The sequence below is a fragment of the Pongo abelii genome, chromosome 3 (genome assembly GCF_028885655.2).
Source record: "Pongo abelii isolate AG06213 chromosome 3, NHGRI_mPonAbe1-v2.0_pri, whole genome shotgun sequence".
NCBI classification, from domain to species: domain Eukaryota; kingdom Metazoa; phylum Chordata; class Mammalia; order Primates; family Hominidae; genus Pongo; species Pongo abelii.
In genome coordinates, this window is record NC_071988.2 from 24,958,035 (window position 1) to 24,977,400 (window position 19,366).

At 46.6% G+C, this 19,366-nt stretch overlaps 1 protein-coding gene across 1 annotated transcript in view; it reads right to left on the reverse strand.

Moving 5' to 3' along the window:
* Positions 1-17,114, reverse strand: part of SEL1L3 (SEL1L family member 3) — a 118,224-nt gene extending 101,110 nt beyond the window's left edge. Inside the window, exons 1-2 of the mRNA XM_054553789.2 lie at positions 16,798-17,114; positions 1,470-2,040 (exon numbers count right to left, since the gene is read on the reverse strand). Coding sequence (XP_054409764.2) covers positions 1,470-2,040; positions 16,798-16,962 — 736 coding nt within the window. The 5' untranslated portion in view covers positions 16,963-17,114. The remainder of the gene's footprint in view (positions 1-1,469; positions 2,041-16,797) is intronic.
* Positions 17,115-19,366: the final 2,252 nt, after the last annotated feature.

Here is a 19,366-nt window from a genome sequence, read left to right on the forward strand (position 1 = left end):
CCCATGGATGTCCTCTGCCTGCCAAGCCTGGCTGAGGGTCGGGTCACGGGAACCATAGCAATCCTAAGTCCAACCAGCTTTGTCCCTGGCCCACAGGTTCTCAAGTTTCAGGGTGCATCAGAGTCATGAGGAAGGTGTTTAAAATGCCAATTCCAAGCCTTCCCCTACCCCCGCAGATCCTAAGTAGATGAAGGACGGGGCCTAGGAATTTGCATTTGCAACAAGCATTTTTGATTCTGTCACAGGTGGTCCTAGGGCCACAGTTGAGGAAACAACTGGGAGCATGAGTGGGGAGGGCTCCCCACTGAGGGGGCAGAAGAAGAGCTGGCAGGCACTCGGCATCCACAGAGCAAGGCGCTCCCTGCACCAATGGAGAGAACTTCAGAGTGCCGCCTCTCAGCACATGCCTGAGATCTCCAGCTCCAGAGCTTAAGGGAGGTTGCAGAAGGTCCTGGGAGCCTCCGGGATTGGTCCTGCTGAGGCTGTGACCATGTGGCATTTAGGATAAAACGCAGAGTGTGGACTCTATCATCATCACAGCTTCTCACTGAGTGCTGATGATGTGCTGAGCAATCACATCTCATTTAGTCCTCACAGCACTGCTCTGAAGGAACTGTTTATTATCCCCATTTTACAGATAGGAAAACTGAGGCTCAGAGACTTCCAATGTTACAGAGATAGAAACTGGCAGGGCAGGAATCAGGCCCAGCCAGAGGTTACCATTCTGTGGTACAACCTCCCTTTCTGTCGGAAGGGTTCCTTTAGGTTCTCATCTCCTCCAGGATAAAACACTCTGCTTAAAAATAATAGAGGCTCGGGCATGATGGCTCACACCTGTAATCCCAGCACTTTGGGAGGCCGAGGCAGGCAGATCGCCTGAGGTTAGGAGTTTGAGACCAGCCTGGCCAACATGGTGAAAACCCGCCTCTACTAAAAATGCAAAAATTAGCCTGGCATGGTGGCGGGCGCCTGTAATCCCAGCTACTCGGGAGGCTGAGGCAAGAGAATTGCTTGAACATGGGAGGCAGAGGTTGCAGTGAGCCGAGCGAGATCTCGCCACTGCACTTGAGTCTGGGCAACAGAACAAAAATCCGTCTCAAAAAAAAAAAAGAGGAAACTTTAGCGGGCTTGTGGGGAGGGAAGTGGGAAGATTTTCCCAATCCTTGTTTCGGTGGCATGAATAATCCTTTCCAGCTTAAAGCAGATTTAACCCTCTCAAAGTCCACCTTCCTCAGCTCCTCTGTTCTGTTCTTTCATCTTTGGTCCTGCTCTCTCCTAATCTTTCTCCTCTCTTCCCCTTTTAATTTTTCTCCTTTTGTCTTCAAACTCCAAAGTTACACACTCATTGTGTCCCTCCATTTTCCCTTTATCCCCCGTCGCTAATAGGAGAATTTTCTCCTGCCATTCGATCATGATACAGGCTATCTGAAAAAATGAGAATTAGGTTCCCAGCAAGACAGATGACCTACCATTTTCCAGAGGACATTGTGGAATCCTGTTTGCCTGAAGGTTCCAAATATAACCCATGTTCCACTCGAGGCACACTTGATGATCTTTGAAAGGGCGTTCAAAAGGCGGGATGGTCTGCAGGAGGGTATAATTCTTTGCTACAGCATGGAGCAAGTTTTCCTCCCATTTAACACTCCAGTCTCCGCCACTGTATTTGTGAGTAATCCAGGCGCGTACTATCACTGCAGATACAGAGATGGAATGTCTGATGAAATAATCATCTCTGTAAACCATAATGCTTGGAAATTTCACATGTACTATTTGTGTCCTGCTGGTGTGAAGATGTTTCTCATTCTTCCACCTTTTTTTGTACACGGGAATGCTACTTCTGAACTCCGATGAAACAACTGCTTCCAAATTGACAACACAAGGCTGAGAGCATAAATACTCAACCGAGACTTCAGAAACGTTGCGAACATTTCCTTCAAAGACAGTAAAATAAATAAAGTCTTTGTAAGCCACACTCTGCTCAGCTTTGGGTATCACTGATGTCGTCAGGGAAGTCTGCCTACCCAAAGACGGTACAACATTCTGAAAAAAAGAAAAAGAAAGTAAGAAATACAGAAAGTTTAAAAATCCTCATCATAACAGATATGTGAATCATTATTTTCCTGGGATAAAAAATATCAATCTACATAAAGCAATGAATGAATGCGGGAGATAAAAGATGTCAAAACCACTACTGAAGAACTGGGGAAAAACCAACACACAAATCCAAAGGAAGATGAGGCCACATTAAACTCTTTCCCCAGACCCAGTAACATCTGCTGATCAGAATGTGACTGTCACATCTACGTGGCAATAATTCCAGAGTTAGTTTTCCAAGGCAGAAGTTGGTTCACAATAAATCCAGTAGCAACGGAACCTGCCTTAGAATAAAACAGAGACAATGCAGCTTCAGACATTTTCAAACCATTGTCCTGACTTTAAATGGTGGGTCAGACACTATCAAATCAAAGGGTGGCAGAAAAGTGCAAAGTGCACCCTCGAGGGAACATAACAGGGATGCCAGCCTGGCCCCTTTTTCTCCCATAAGTTTTAAGCCAGGGCAAGCCTGCATGATATATGGACAGGCAAGAGGCTTCTATTGCTCCTGGTCGCACACAAGTAAGCTCAGACGATGGGCTGTGTTATCTGATTCTTTCACCATAGACGATGCTACATGCGCCAAGAGGGATTTTAGCTGAACGTTTATTTATCTGGTCACGAAATCAAGGCAAGGTTTTGAGCATGAGGTGCTGATATATGAATGCTAGGAGCTCTCCTAAATATGACTTTGTGATTCCGGTATCCAAAACACAATAGAAAAAGGTCACTTTGGACCACTGCATATCCATTAGGGTGGCTATTATTAAACACACACACAAACACACACACACAGAGAAAATAACAAGTGTTGGTGAAGATGTGGAGAAACTGGAACCCTTATGCACTCTTAATGAGAATGCAAAATGGTGTGGCTACTGTGGAAAATAGTATAGCAGTTCCTCAAATAAATTAGACACAGAATTATCATATGATCAGGCCGGGCGTGGTGGCTCATGCCTGTAATCCCATAAGTTTGGGAGGCTGAGGTGGGTGGATCACTTGAGGTCAGGAGTTCAAGACCAGCCTGGTCAACATGGTGAAACCCTGTCTTTACTAATAATACAAAAATCAGTTGGGTGTGGTGGTGCCCACCTGTAATTCCAGCTACTTGGGAGGCTGAGGCAGGAGAATCGCTTGAACCCGGGAGGTGGAGGTTGCAGTGAGCCAAGATCATGTCACTGCACTCCACCCTGGGCAACAGAGCGAGACTCCATCTCAAAAAAGAATTATGGTATGATCAGACCCAGCAATTCCACTTCTGGATATACACCCCAAAAATTGAAAGCAAGGACTTGAAGAGATATTTGTATACCCATGTTCATAACAGCATTACTCATGGTAGCCAAAAGCAACCCCAAGGGTCCATCCATGGATGAATGGGTAGAAAAAATGTGGTATGTACATGGGATGGAATATTATTCAGCCCATAAAAGGGAATGAAATTCTGATATATGCTGTAAAATGGATGAACTTTGAGGACATGATGCTAAGTAAAACAAGCTAGACACAAAAGAACAGATATTATATCATCCACCTACATGAAGTACCTAGAGTAGTCAAACTCACAGAGACAGAAGGTAGAATAGAGGTTACCAGGGTCTAAGGGAAGAGGAGATTGAGGAGTTAGGATTTAATGGGTCCAGAGTTTCAGTTTGGGACGATGAAATAGCGAGACAGAAACTGGTGCTGGTTGCAAAACAATGGGAATGTCCTTGACACTACTGAGCTGTACACTTAGAAATGATTAAAAAGGTACATTTTAATGCTTGCATATTTTTACCACAATTTAAAAGAAAAAAGTCACTTTGGTCTCTTCCGAGGAAAGAAATAAGGACTCCTTTCTTCAATTCTGACTTAGAGCTGTGGGAGAGGCAAAGATGGACAAGACATGAAATTTGGTATCAGGGAATCGTGTCTATAAATAATGGCAATACAGGTGAAATGTCGTCAGTGTTCCCATCAAACTGTAAACAAGCCCAAGGGTGCATAGCACTGAGAAAGAATAATTCTAACTGGAAGTTCTGGGATAGGCTTTATGGAAGAAATGGTATCTCAGTTGGGCTTTGAGAGATGAAAAGAAGTTCTTCAGGTAGAGACACAAGGGAAAGGCACTGCAAGGGGTGTGAACAGCATAAGCCGGGCAAGAGGCAGGGGAATGCAGGTGTACTTGGGGAATAGCAAGCAGCTATGTGGACACGCAGGTATAAGGTTGAAAAGAAAAGCAGAGTTTGGCCCTAGAGAACATTGAGTCCCAGCCCAAGGAATGTGAACTTTTATTCTACTGACAGCAAAGAATCAACAAAGGTTTCTGTACAAGGGGGTGTTGTCTCCCTTTTAAAGCAACTGATAGTCAACGTCAATTAGAAACAAGGCTAACAATTCATACAAAAATGAGCAAACAACATAGTTAATCAACAAGTAAATGCTCATTCATAGTAAGATAAATGCAAATTGAAACTGCACTGAGATACCATTTTTTCCCTACTAGATTTGCAAAGATCAAAAAGTCAGATAACACATTGTACTGACCAGAGTATAGGAAGCATGCCCTCTTATGTATTGCTGGTGGCAGTAATCTCTAATCTCTAAGAGGCCAATCAAGTAATAGCTACTAAAATTATAAATGCACTCACCCTCTGGACCAATAATTTCACTTCTAGGAGTTTAACCTACAAATACACTCAAAGTTGTGCAAAATGATGTTTGTGTAGATTTTCACTCCAGTACAGTTTGTAATTGCAGGAGATAGGGAGCCTAAACCCATCAAGAGGGGGCTGGTTAAATAAAAATAGTACATCCACTCGTAGAGTACCATACAGCTATTAAAGGAGGAAGCTCTTCACGTACATACAATGGAATGATCCCAAAGGGTTTTCTGTCTGGTTTTTTTGTTTGTTTTTGAATTTTCAGGGTTTTCTTTTTTGTTGTTTTTTTTTTTGGTTTTTTTTGGGTTTTTTTTGTTTTTTTTTTTTTTGAGATGGAGTCTCACTCTGTCACCCAGGCTGGAGTGCAGTGACGCAATCTCGGCTCACTGCAACCTCTGCCTCCCAGGTTCAAGTGATTCTCCTGCCTCAGCATCCCGAGTAGCTGGGATTACAGGCACCTGCCACCACACCCGGCTGATTTTTGTATTTTTAGTAGAGATGGGGTTTCACCATGTTGGCCAGGCTGGTCTCGAACTCCTGACCTCAGGTGATCCACCCACCTCAGCCTCCCAAAGTGCTGGGATTACAGGAGTGAGCCACTGTGCCCAGCCCAGGTTTTGAAATTCCAGGTTTGTCGGAATATAATTCACACCACACAATTCACACACTGAAAGTGTAAGTTGCAATGTTTTCTAGTAGATTTACAAAGTTAGTCAACAATCAATCATTACAACAATCAATTTTCAAACATTTCATCGCCCCAAAATGAAACCCAGTACCCACTGGCAGTCACTTCCCATTTTTTTGCTTGCTTTTTAAAAACAGATTCAGAAATACCATTTGGATTAAATACACACACACACACACCACACACACACACATATATATGTACATGTGCATAATCACTTGAATACACATATCACTGGTTGCTTACACGGATAAGAATGAGGTGACCAGGAGACAGAATAAGAGAGAAAGATGCACTGTATATCCTTCCCTAACTTTTGAATTGTGTACTACACAATTTTTTTTTTAAGTAGGTGAGAAGAAAGCAACTGTCCTAAAAGGTCAAAGTGGGCCGGGCATTGTGGCTCACTCCTGTAATCCCAGCACTTTGGGAGGATGAGATAGGCAGTTCACGAAGTCAAGAGATCGAGACCAACCTGGCCAACATGGTTAAACCCCGTCTCTTCTAAAAATACAAATATTAGCCAGGCGTGGTGGCACATGTCTGTAGTCCCAGCTGCTCGGGAGACTGAGGCAGGAGAATCGCTTAAACCGGGGAGGAAGAGGTTGCAGTGAGCCGATATCGTGCCACCGCATTCCAGCCTGGCGACAGAGTGAGACTCTGTCTCAAAAAAAAAAAAAAAAAAGGTCACAGTGGAAACTATGTCTTCTGCAAATGGCAGAGGGAATAGGAGAAGGGCTGGCGATTTCTTTTGACCAGTCATGGGAAACCTGTGGGAAGAGATATATAAAGACAGGGGTACAATGCAAACTGTCCATGCCACCCCCCCAGGAGAGGTTTAATTGTTTTATGTTCTCGTTTATGCTGCCAGATTACAGAGAGGAAACACATATAAAAACCGTCTCATAATTAGAAGCAGAGAACGTTAGAACGGATGAGTCTGGTGACAAGCCAGTCTACTCTCTTATTCTGCAGACGAGAAAATGACAATCAAGAGGTGACATTCTCCAACACCACCCAGCTGGTGGGTGAGCAAAGGCAAGCCCAGAAACCTGGCTCCTTTTCTAGCCACCCACCCACTCCCACCTTCCCCACGCCATAGCAAATGATATCAATGGTGACTAATGGTCACCATTCCATGGCCGCCTGGAAACTCTAGGCTAAATTCTGCTCCTACATGAATAGGAATGCACCCAGCATTTGTCCATAAGCGCTGGTTTATTAATTCAGCCAGATATGCCAAGATATCACCCCCATTCTCAAGATGCAAATCACAGTGTTAAGCCCACAACAGAGTTTCACCCAAGGCCAGGGATCACTGGTGCTGGTGGAAGCCAAACCAGCCAATGGGTGGCCAACACGACTTATTCCAAAGCAATGCCCCAAATATTTCCCTCACTAATCCCACAAATAAGTCAAATGTCAAATAAGACATTTGCTTATTTTGTGAGACAAAAGGCAGCCCAGCCCCCAGGACGTGCAGAGGTGTATTAAATATCACACTTTGTTCTTTCCCAAAGAACGACTTAAAACCTCTTCCTCATTCCTTTCATGTATACCTTAAAAACTCACCCAGGCTCAGCTCTCCCACTTTGATAATTTTTTGAGTAGGGATAGGGGGTGTCAGATTTTTAATGCTGATGCTAGGATCTCCAGTGAAAACCTCTTTTAAACAGAATGCCAGGGGAATGACCATTTGATTTTACTAGAAAAGTGCAGTTCATAATAACCTTGTTCATTATTTTACATCTTACTGCTAAAAATGCACCAGTCTACTTTTCTTCATTAATTAGCCCAGCACCCTGAGCATGGTTTCAGTTTTGTTTGATGGTCCATTCTTACAACATTGTGGATAATGGAGATATATACAAGCCAGGTGTTGTGGCTCATGCTGGTAATCCCAGTGCTTTGGGAGGCCAAGGCAGGAGGATCACTTGAACCTCAAAATTCAAGGTTACAGTGAGCTATGATAGTGCCAGTGCACTCCAGCCTAAGCAATAGCATAAGGCCCTGTCCCCCAAAAAATAAAAATAAAAATAAGAAGGCATATACACATTTCACCGTGTACTCTCCACAGAGCCGTCCCTTCAAATTCTGTTTCAAAAAAACTCTCCATATACTCATATGAAGATTATTTCATTTTCACCTGTTTCAAAGTCTCAGGTGCAGTAAAAGTTACCCCCAGGTATATAGGTGTTAGACATATGTTATCCAAAATGGTAGCCACAAGTCATATTAAGCACTTGTAATGTGGCTGGTCTGATTTGAGATGTGCTGTAAGTGTAAAATATTCATTGAATTTCAAAGCCTTCGTATAAAAAAAGGGCTGCAAAATATCTCAATAATTTTTATATTAATTGTGTGTTGACATGACAATATTTGGACACACTGAGTTAAATAAAATATATTAATATTCATTATGCCTACTCTTCTTACTTTTTTTTTTTTGAGATGGAGTCTTGCTCTGTCGCCCAGGCTGGAGTGTAATGGGGCAATCTCGGCTCATTGCAACCTCCGCCTCCCGGGTTCTAGTGATTCTCCTGCCTCAGCCTCCTGCGCAGCTGAGATCACAGGCATGTGCCACCATGCCCAGCTAATTTTTGTATTTTCAGTAGAGACAGGGTTTTGCCATGTTGGCCAGGCTGGTCTCGAACTCCTGACCTCAGGTGATCCACCTGCCTCGGCCTCCCAAAGTGCTAGGATTACCGGTGTGAGCCACTGCCCCCGGCCTCTCTTTACTTTTTTAACATAGCTACTAGAGAATTTAAAATTATATATGTGGCTTGAAATTTGTGGTTCACATTGTATTTCAACTGGATAGTGCTATTCTAAATTTGAGGTCAGCTGACTTTCTTGGAAAAAAAAAATAGCCAGATGGTAAATATTTTAGGTTTTGCAGGGAAACTTTGAAATAGCCATAGGGACAACACATAACTGAATGAGTGTGGCCGTGGTCCTATACAACTTTGGTTACAAAAACAGGCAGCTGACTGGACAGGCCCACAGGCCTACAGTTTGCGAACTGCTTTTCTAAATTATCAAGCTTTTTTTTTTTTTTTTGAGACTGAGTCTCGCTCTATTGCCCAGGCTCAAGTGCAGTGGCACAATCTCAGCTCACTGCAACCTCTGCCTCCCAGGTTCAAGTGATTCTCGTGCCTCAGCCTCCTGACTACCTGGGACTACAGGCACGTGCCACCACACCCGGGTAATTTTTATATTTTTAGTAGAGACCGAGTTTCACCATGTTGGCCAGGCTGGTCTCGAACTTCTGACCTCAGGTGATCCACTCACCTCGGCTTTCCAAAGTGCTGGGATTACAGCCTGAGCCACAGTGCCTGGCCAATTATCAAGCTATTATCCCAGATAGAGTTTTGAAGAACAAAAGGTGACAGACGATATGCTTTGTTAGGAGTTCTCATGTAGGAGAAACGGGGTGAATAGCTCAACTGGGCATCATTTCATATGTGTGTAGTTGATGGGGCTTGATTCTGTATTTTTCTACGGTTCCCTGGTGGAGAGTGTTGACATTTTGCTATTGTTTCTTTCAGAAAAGATCTAAGTCAGAGGCTAACATGAAGTTAAGCTAGGCAAAGAGATCAAATTTTAAGGACTGAGATGGATTGTTTGACAAGTAGGAGAAGCTTGAATGACAGCTGGAGTACAAGAGAAGAGAAACTTTGGGGTGGGGCAATGTTTCCTTAAGTTAATGAGGGTGTGTTGGCCCCAAAGAGGGCCTCAAAATCACCCTGCGTGACCTGTGCAGAACATGGTCTAAACCCTTCAAGAAGGTGCTTTGAGGCACCTATGCAATGAAGGAAGCTGGCATCCGGTGGCTTGTAGCAGACCCTGTGGGCAGCTGATTCACCACAAGTCATGGCTACCTCTCCTATGCACAAAACCAACACTGATTAGCAACACATCACACTCTAAATATTGATTAAGCTGAAGCTGACTTCCTGGCTCAAGTCATGTGTGTGGTTATAAGCTGTTTCCTGCCAGGAAAATAAGGCAATTAACTTGAAGAGTTCCAGCTACAGGCATGACACGTGTCCAGCCTTCATAGGTATTTTCACATGCCAGGTTGCATTAACACAAGCTAAAAATTTATCTGCATGTTCCTTTGTTTAGAAATTATGAGTTCAGAGTCCATGTCATTGTTATGTTTCCAGCTTCTAAGATAGAGTCTGACACACAGTAAGAATTTAGTAAGTGTTTCTTGCTGAAATAAAGCACTGGGGCTGGGCACGGTGGCTAATGCCTGTAATCCCAGCACTTCGGGAGGCCGAGGCGGGCGGATCACCTGAGGTCAGGAGTTTGAGACCAGCCTGGTCAACAAGGTGAAACCTTGTCTCTGCTAAAAATACAAAAAAAAATTAGCCTGGCGTGGTGGTGGGCACCTGTAATCCCAGCCACTCGGGATGCTAAAGCAGGAGAATCACTTGAAACCGGGAGGTGGAGGTTGCAGCGGGCCGAGATTGCGCCACTGCACTCCAGCCTGGACAATAGAGCAAGATTCCGTCTCAGGAAAAAAAAAAAAAAAAAGCACTGGCCATGGGCATTTCTGCCAGGTGTCTCAGTGGCCCTGGGGGCACTTGCATATAAACCAAATGACTTGATCAGTTTTGAGTCCCCACTGCCTTCTTCTTACACTCATAAGTTCTCTTGTAAGGGGTTCCCATCATTTCTCTATTGTTCTCCCAGCCTCGTTAATTCCTTCCAAAGATGCCCTTTGGCATCTCACTGGTCTCTGGGGGGCAGAACTGAGCTGGGGAACTGTGAGATCAGGGAAGATGGCACCTTGGCACCCACCTTACCCATTTGGGGCAAACTTCCAGCTATTTTGTCCCTCTAGACCTTTCAGACAACCGTCCTACATTCTAGACCGTTTCCATTTCTCCACACCAAAAATACAAATTAAATTTTTAAGATTTCTCATCCCTTGACCCTCTGCTGAATTCCTGTTCATCTGGCAAGTTCATCCATGTTACTGTGATAATGAAAAAATACTGAGGTAATGTCACATATCTGTATTTCTACGCCAGCTTGGCGGAGATAATGCCTTAAAAGCACAGTCTAAATGCACTGCAACTCTAAGCGAGATATTTGGGGTGAAGAGGGGCATCTGTGCCCCTCAAATTATGCCATTTAGGCAGCTACAATAGATGTTCCACCTTGAAAGCAACATACTGATCCATTTTGCATGCAACAGAGCTGGGCCCTGAAAGATGCTTGAGCCCTCAAATATGTTTATACCAGATGTGAGCCCTCATCAAAGTCAAATTTGACAATGTCATGCACAGTGACAAAACACAGATTCTCTTGCTTTTGTGTAAATGTGCATGTATTGTAATTTTTTTTAAAAAAAAGAAATGGGCCAGTTAATGTGTGTTCATGATAGAAGACCCCAAATAGGAGATATAAATGCATTGAACTCAGCCTGGGAATCAAGAAACAGATGAATTTATGCATCTTCTCAATGGAAAAATAAAACTATCAATATGACCTAAACTTCTTTTAGGATGACTGCATTCGATTCCTTTAAGCAAAATCATTAAGAAGAGATGCTATTCAAATAACCCTCCCTTGCTCCAAAGAGCTGAGAAAACCTGGCTTTGTTCTCTATCCGGTCTCCACTTGGTATTTAAGGAAGGAACAGAGAGATTGGGAAACTTTAAATCATTCGCATCTTGCTACGGGAAGTTCATTGGCATGTACACATGTCTGTGGGTGGGTATGATAAGAAAACAATAACTGTTTTTCTCATTCCTGACCTTTCTGCTCCATTCTTCTAAGAAAACTGTGGCTCATGAGGGCTTTCTCTTCAAACTGGCTGGATCATATTTTCCCTAGGTCAAAAAGGTAAGTGTCTTGCCTTAAAGGGCCTATTTTTGTAATTTCTGCCTACTAGATATAAGCAAAAATTCTGTTTAAGTCAACAAAGCATGCAATTAAGCAAAATGGACGATGATGTCAATACAGACTTCAAAATCAGCATGTGCTTAGGGAAGAATTTCCCAGTTGAGTATTATTCCTTCCTAAACCTGAGAGCTGGCCAGAGCCACACCATCACAGTCATGATCAATATTCCTGGTTGTGTAAGATTCTCCCCCATACTATTGAATATGCTGTTTCTTCCCAACTCACATCACACAAAGCTACCTAAGCTTGGTTTGCTCTTATTTCATTGAGTACCTCCTGTGTACTGAGCACTGGGATGGGTCTGTTAAACCTTTTTTCTCTCTGACTTCTAACCTCCTCCTCTCATATGGGACCTCATAGAACTTCTCACTTCTAACCCAATCCTCACAACAGCCGACAGAGGGAGACAGCATCCCACTGTTACAGCTGAGGCAATGGAATGCCTTCAGAGAGGGTAAGTAACTTGCCCAAGGCCAACCAGCTACCAAAAAGCAGAACCAAAATTCAAATCCACATTGGCTGACTCCAAAGCCATGAGGGTGTGCCTCTTGTCTTCTAACAACACCCAAAGATGATGCCCTCAACTCACGCCCTTGCCTTTACACACCTGTCACCGCTTTCTGGCTACAGGGTTGGGGAATCTCATGACTTTCCTTATTCTCATCTTGAAAGGGTTGGGGCTAAAATGCCATCATGCCGGCATGCCTTGAGTTTGGAGGAGATAGATATTGCCTAAACCACAAACACACAAACACCAGACTCAGCCAGCTCCCAGTATAACTAAGCCCTTCTCCAGGTAGAGACGGGAAACAAGGCCTGCCAAGGCAGAATCCCATCAGCCATTCCTCATGGGCTGCACACGCCTCCTGCCCCTCGGCTCCTTTCTCAGGGGAATGGCATGAGCCAATAAACAGGGTAACTGAATTCACTTTAGGCTATTTACGGTTTACTCTAGTCTATCCATCTTTCCAGCGAATTGCCTGGGTTATTCTCTCCTACCTGTCCTCTAGCTCCGACGCTTTTGCCAACAGGCAGCCAGAAGAAATAGAAGGCAAGAGGCCAACACCATGGCTTGGGAAATTTTAGGAGCTCCAGTCAGGACTTCCAGTCAGGAAGCTATTGGTTGATGTGAGGTTTGGGGATGATCTCTGTTTTCAAATATTCATAATCCTTCTCCCTCAAGCTAGATAATTGCAGATCTCTTTATCTTGTTTTGATCTTCTCATACCCTGCATTGCACACATAGTGAGGGGTTAATGAATACTCTTAGATGGATGACCGAGGGTATGTGGCCACTTACAGAGAATCCTGTACAAGGCTCTGTCACAGCCGCCGTCTGCTAACTGTCCCACATGTATCTGTGCTGTTTCTTTGTTGTTGTTGTTTTGTTTTTTGTTTTTGTTTTTTGTTTGTTTGTTTGTTTTTTGAGACAGAGTCTCACTCTGTCGCCAGGCTGGAGTGCAGCGGCGCGATCTCGGCTTATTGTAACCTCTGCCTCCTGCGTTCAAGCAATTCTCCTGTCTCAGCCTCCCGAGTAGCTGGGATTATAGGTGCATGCCACCACACCCCGCTAATTTTTGTATTTTTAGTAGAGATGGGGTTTCACCATGATCTGCCTGCCTCGGCCTCCCAAAGTGCTGGGATTATAGGCGTAAGACAACGCGCCCAGCCTCTGTGCTGTTAATGTCCTCTTACTTCTTTGTCCTCAGTGTGATTGTCTAACAAGTGCAGCTATCCACTCTGAACATTTCAATTGACAGCTGACATCAATACTGGCCATCCTGAGATTTATCTTCTCATATAAGAAAATATTATACTTTGGAGACCAGAGCTTAGAATGGACAAGATTGTCTTCTAGAAGTGCCATTATCACAGATAGAGAGCTGGGGCAGCCTCAGGCCAGTTCTAGCTAAGTTGGAAGAAGGTAAGAGTTAATGGTGTAAGAAAATAGCAAGAAGGCCCGTTGGGAAGGGAAAGTTCTGCGTGGAGCACAGTACTCAGCACCCGCGACCTCAGTGGAAGCAATTTCATTATCCTTTGCTTTCGAGGCCCTCTCCCCGAGGAGGCTCTCTGCATCTTGACCTTTGGTGACCTCAGAATTTTCTGGCAGCCACTGGAACCAGGGATCATCTTTTCAGAAATCTGTTTGGCATCGTTCCGTGACTTATCTTTCAGCCCTCATCACAATTATTCATGCTTTGGCAGTATCCTAGCTACAGACACAGTACTCTTCTTGAGCTGATACTGAAGGTTACTCCGTCCCAGCCTATGGAGAAGGAAGGCGCCCACTCCTCAGGACCCTGACTCCAGGAAGCATGCTCCCTGTGAGGGCAGGTGCTTAAAGGCATCTATTCAGAAGCTGCTGTCAACCTCCAGCCCTTGTGAACAAGCAAATAGGTGAAGATAACACAAAACAGGAACTGGTCCCCAAATCATAGGCAATTTGGCTTTGGAATGCATTCCAAGGCACATTTGCTGTACACTTGTATGCACATTCATCCAAACTCAAATGCTAAACTCCACCAGCTGCCTCTGGACTACATAAAAACCCCAAACCTTTATCTCTTCATTAACGATGGCAAATATTTTCTGGCTTTACCTTTCTTCCCCACTTTAACATCCTGCTTCTATTCTGTGGCCTGCGCTTCCTGCTTTGTATATTTTAGATTACTTTAGACATGACCTCACATCCTGGCCAATTGCACAGTGGCTGCTAATTGCTAGAGCTTTGCTAATGGCCCGCACATCGATGAAGAATGAGTTACAAGCAGCAAAATCCAGAAGACAATAAACTAGTGTGGTTTAAAGCTGGGGCTCTGGAGGGAGACAGATTTGGGTTTCAATCTCAGACTGTATGGCCTAGGGCAACTAACTTAACCTCTCTGAGTCTCTGTTATCTCATCTAAATGGAGATTGTAATAGCTCCTACCTCACAGGGTTGTTGCTAAGATAAATACTGGATAATGCCTATAAACGACTTAGCATAATGTAAGCTATCGTTATTACCATGTAGGCTTTCAAATTATGAAATAGCTTTCTTCCTCTAGAGTCTACATATTCCTGGGATCCTGCCTAGCTATTCTGCTCCATCTCTACCCTGCACCTGCCCAGCCCCATCCCCCTGACCAACCACTTCCTCCAGGTAGCATTCCTTGATTGAGCAAAATGCACACAATTATACATTTGCATTTTCTCTCTATTGTTTTATGTTTTTCAAGTGTTTCACATGGATATTTACATTTTCCCCAATTCACACACCAAGCTTCTCCAAGATCAAGAAGTCTTGCCTTCAGTAGTATCTTGTGTAGCGTAGACCCAAGAGCAACATCCCTAGTAAATGGCTAGATCTTCAGAACAAAATGTGGAGACTGCCTTTTAAGTCGGCCTTTTGCGTCCTTTGCAAAATGGCTCTCTTGTTTATCAAAGTCTGTCTTGTACAGTAAGCGTATCAGAAGTTCCTCTGAAGGAAGCATACAAAGACAGGAAGCACTGACATTTCCCCCCACCATGAGGTCCCCAAATCCATTCCTTCCCCATCTGCCAAGACATTCATCCGTGCTCTAGTTATTTTCCACATCACAGTATTTTCTAAAATTACTCTTTCCGGAGCCCTTCCTCACCCCTTCACTATCTCACTTGAGTCTATCCATGGCATCATTTTTCCCTCTGTTCTCTTAATCCCCCTTGGTGTACACAGAACTTTCACATGAATGATACTTGCTCCATCATCATCTGTCTCTGTTTCCAGAGTCCACTTAGGCCCTTAGGCTTTGCTCTCCTGACTCTGACTTCCTGAACTGTTGAGAAGTAGTTCCCCTCCTTGCCAGGTCTTGAGATGTCCACGTGGAACTTTTCGGCCCGGCCCATTTGTATAGGAATGTTTCAGGCAACACTCTACTACATCACTTCTGCTTCTGTGGGTAGCCAGCGGGGCCCTGTGTACAGGGATCATCTGTTTAAACTGAAATCTTGTCATTTGTTATGGCAGTTTTATTTATGAGCCTGTGTGTTGTAACCTTGTGGCATAAATATTAAATAATAATATCTCTTGGGCAAAAAAAAATCAGTCATGTTAACTGACAACTTCTTATGAAAATATGAAGTAAGCCCAACCACACAATTTGATATTGGCTAATTCTGAAATATGAGTAAAAGCACGGATTGCTCAACAGGTAGATGCACAGGCAGAATTATAATTTGCATTTTTACACCTTCTTGCTTCAAGAAATGAAATATTGAAGAAGTAAAAAACGTTAAAAGAAACGGGCTGGGTGGCAAATTTCTTCAGAATCAAATTCTAATTTCTGCCAGTATCTCCTAAGCAGTTTTTAGCTTCCAAAAAGAAAGACTCCAAATAATGACAATGCCACATAAGTGAAATGAATTCTGAACAATGACACTGCTCATTTTTTTTTTTTTTTTTGGCATTCTGTGAATTTCCTATTACATCAGTTTCATGATTCAGCACTTTCCATTTCATTTATTTACAGTAATATATGGCGAGATAACCCAAGGTTTCTGCAGGATTTTGGAACATAAGGTACGCTGGGCGGAAGGGTGTCGCCTTCTGTAAATTTACTATTGTTTAGGAGAACTCAAAACAGAAGCAAGCAAGCCCTCAAAGGAACTGAGAAAATTTCTCCCCACTTTGTTCTGAGGGGTCTCAGCTACTCTGGTATTTAAAATAAATTGGTTTTGAAAAATAGGTTACTGCCCTTTAGTTGATGACTAAAACAGAAGCCAAGAAGTGTGCAAATTGCAAACTGACATGCATGAGCCAAGCATATTCTCTGAAATGACAATGTTCAAGACGCAGCTAAAGTCACCACTCTGGCGGTAAGCGTGTTACGGAGAACTAGATTTCTTTCCGGCATCCGCAACTTGGCTGGAGTGACCAAGGAGGAGTTGAAGAGCGCTGGAGATGCGAGGTGCGTTGGCAGAAAACCGTCCGGGCCGGGAGGACCCGGTGGAAACTAAAAGGAGGGTCGACGCGGGTGGCGGGCGCCGAGAGAAAGAGGCGAAGTTGGGCACGGGAAGGAAAGGAGCTGCGAAAAGATTGAGAGGGAAGCCCAGGAGGGGTGGGGGGTTGGGGGTGCTGGAGACTGCGCGCGGCGGGGCGGGGAGCGAACTCCGGGCGGCGAGGCTCCCGGGTGGAGTCGAGGACAAGAAGGGGTCTCGAGGGTAACCCGACCCGGGTCTAGAGAGAGTTCAGGAGGGAGAGGAATGAGCACGAGCGAGAGAGCAGCTTGGCAAGTCCGGTCCAAGCGCCCCTCTCCACGCCAGGGTTACCTATCCCAGGTGCCGGGAGCGCCCGGGGCGCAGCGACAAGGAAGAGAGAAAACTAGCAGCGGCGTCCCCGCCCCGCGTGGCGGGTGTCCCCGGCCGCCCCCACCCGCGTTCCCGGGGCCCCGCGCGGAGGGGAAGACCCGGGCAGGGTCCGGCGCTCACCAGGTAGCAGAGCAGGAGCAGCGCGCAGGCAGGGCGGCCGCCGAGGCCCCGGGGAACGCCACCACTCGGGGGGACCATGGCTGCGGCCCGGGGGCCGACCGCGAGCGGCGGGGGTTGCTGCTGCTGCTGCCGCGGCCACCCGAGCCCCGCGCCGCGCCGCTGCATGGCGAGGCCGCCCGGATCCGGGCCGGAACAGGTCACCTGGTGCAGGGACCGGCCCCCGCCCGAGGCGCCACCTTCCCGCCCGCCCCCGGCCGGGCCGGCCGCCGCGCGCGGGGCCACCTGCCGCCACCTCCGGACCCGCCGCCGCCGCCACTGCCGCTCCCGCCGTCGCCGCCCCCGCAGCCCCAGCCGAGCGCCGGCTCCTCCCCGCCTCTCCGTCCCCGTCCCCTCCCTCCCCTCTGCCTCCCTGCCCAGCCCGCCTCCCGGCCGCTCCCTCTGGCACCCCGGGCTTCCATCCCTCGGGATAGCGGGCGCCCACGCAGGTGGGCACCGACCCGGGTCCCGCCCCCTGGCCGCCGCCACCCCCCGCCCGGGTCGCTGGGCCCCGGCGCACCCCCCTTTCCCTTTCTCTCTGCTCCTCCCCCGCCGCCCTTCCGCGCTCCTGCTCTCGGCGATCCCCCTCCTCTCCCTCCGGCTCCCTCTTCCCTCTCCCCTCCGGCTCCCAAACCCCCTCTCTTTTTCACTTTCTCCTTTTCCTCCCTTTCCTCTTTCTCCCTTCCCATCCTCTTCCTCGCTCCCGCATTCTTCCTCTCCCACCCACCCCTTTTGCCGGTCGCACAGCCCAGTTCCCGCCCGTGCAATGGGTTTTTGTCTGGTTGCTTTTTTGGCCGGGGCGCCATTCCCGCAGGGCGCAGGGCGAGTGTGCCCCCTGGAGTTGTGCCGCGAAGCTGCCCGGTTCCCAGGCCTTCAGGATGGATTTTGACCCCTGCCAACCTCCACCTGTCCACCTGCGGGGTTGGGACCTCCTCCTTGCTGGCATGTTTGCAGCCGGGCTGCGCCCCACCCTGCCGGCTGGTTCGCGGCACGTTCTGGATGTTTCCCGAGGGTTTTGTGTGGTGCCGCCGCCACCGCCACCACTGCGCTCTTTGTTTTAATTGTCCAGAGTATTGGCACCCAGGACGGGTTTGTATTTGATTTGCATCCCTGTGCTCCGGCTTCCACTTTGGACCGAGAAGAAAATGAATTAATTAGGTCAATACAGTAATACTGGAGCCCCAAATAAAAGGGGTGAGGCCCTGGAAGTGCGCAAACAGCTTTTTAAAAAACCAGGACACATCCTCGGCCTTGGGGACGCAGGTTGAGACTGGCTGCTCTCCGACCCGGGTTCTGCGGCCTGGCGTAGAGGGGCCTCCGGACGGCGGGACCACCAGCTCGCCACCGGCCTTGGTTCAGGGAAGCGCTTGGCTGTGTCTAGCGGCTCCGACAACTATCTGGGCCCGCAGCTGCTGCTCTGAAACAGTTAATCCACCTTCCAAAGTTCGCAGAAGCTTCCCTTTAGCACTGGTAGATTTGTGCGGATTGGAACTAATAATAGCCTGGGAACCTGAGAGGCCACAGCCCTTTCCCTGTGCCACGAGCACAGGTCAAGTCACAACAGACGTCGGGGAGAGGCTGGTGGTGAGACGGGGTGCCCAGGATGGTTTGACGGGCGTGGGCATCCCCTGTGCCTGGACGCGCCCTCAGCTGCTTCAGTACAGGCCTGGCCACACCAGGCATGGTGGCTCCTCAGCTGTCATCCACTTTTTTTTAGGTCACCTAAGAGCTGTGGCCTTGTGTGAGTCCCTTGGCCTTATTCCACCGGTTCTCAAACTTCAGAATTACCTGGAGGGATTGTTAAAACACAGACTCCTGGACTCCAGCCCTAGAATTTCTGACTCAGTAGGTCCTGGGAGGGACTTGAGAATGTACCTTTCTAACAAGCTCCCGGGTGATGTTAACGCGCTGGTTCAAACAGCCGTCCTCCATTTCCAGAACTATTGGCTTTTAGGAAGCTGGGCTCCTGCTCCTCCCAGCCAGCTGCCACCATATTAAAGCATTTTGGGGGTTTTGACAGATGCTCCCACTATCTCTGTTCCACTTCTGCAGAAACAAAGCACTTAACATTATCCTGTGTGACGTGGAAAACCATTTATTCTATCGAGTGTCCAAGGGAACAAAAGATTTGGTGGCTTTGTCCCAGATCCTGTCTGTATCTTTTCCATCAGGTCAAAATACAGACTATGCTTTTAATGTATATGGAAGGAAAATTGTCGGCCAGTTCAGGGGAAAGGGGCTTCAACAGGCATTGCAGCATTTCTAGGATTGCCACCTGTCTTCTTGGGCCACGCTCTGGAGTTTCTCTCCTCCCACATTGCAGACAGATTCTGTTGGTCTTCGGGGAGCTAAATGGTTCCTTCGGGTTGTTTGTAATCAGGATTCACGGAATCAGGAGTTTTCAAGGCCTTGTGAGCTTTGAGGGTTTGGGTTTACCTAAGCGTAGGTAAGCAGAGTGCCCCACTGGAGGCTGGACTGTTTCTAACCTGCCATATCCAACTGCTCACTTCTCCCCTACTCATTCATCTCCTAT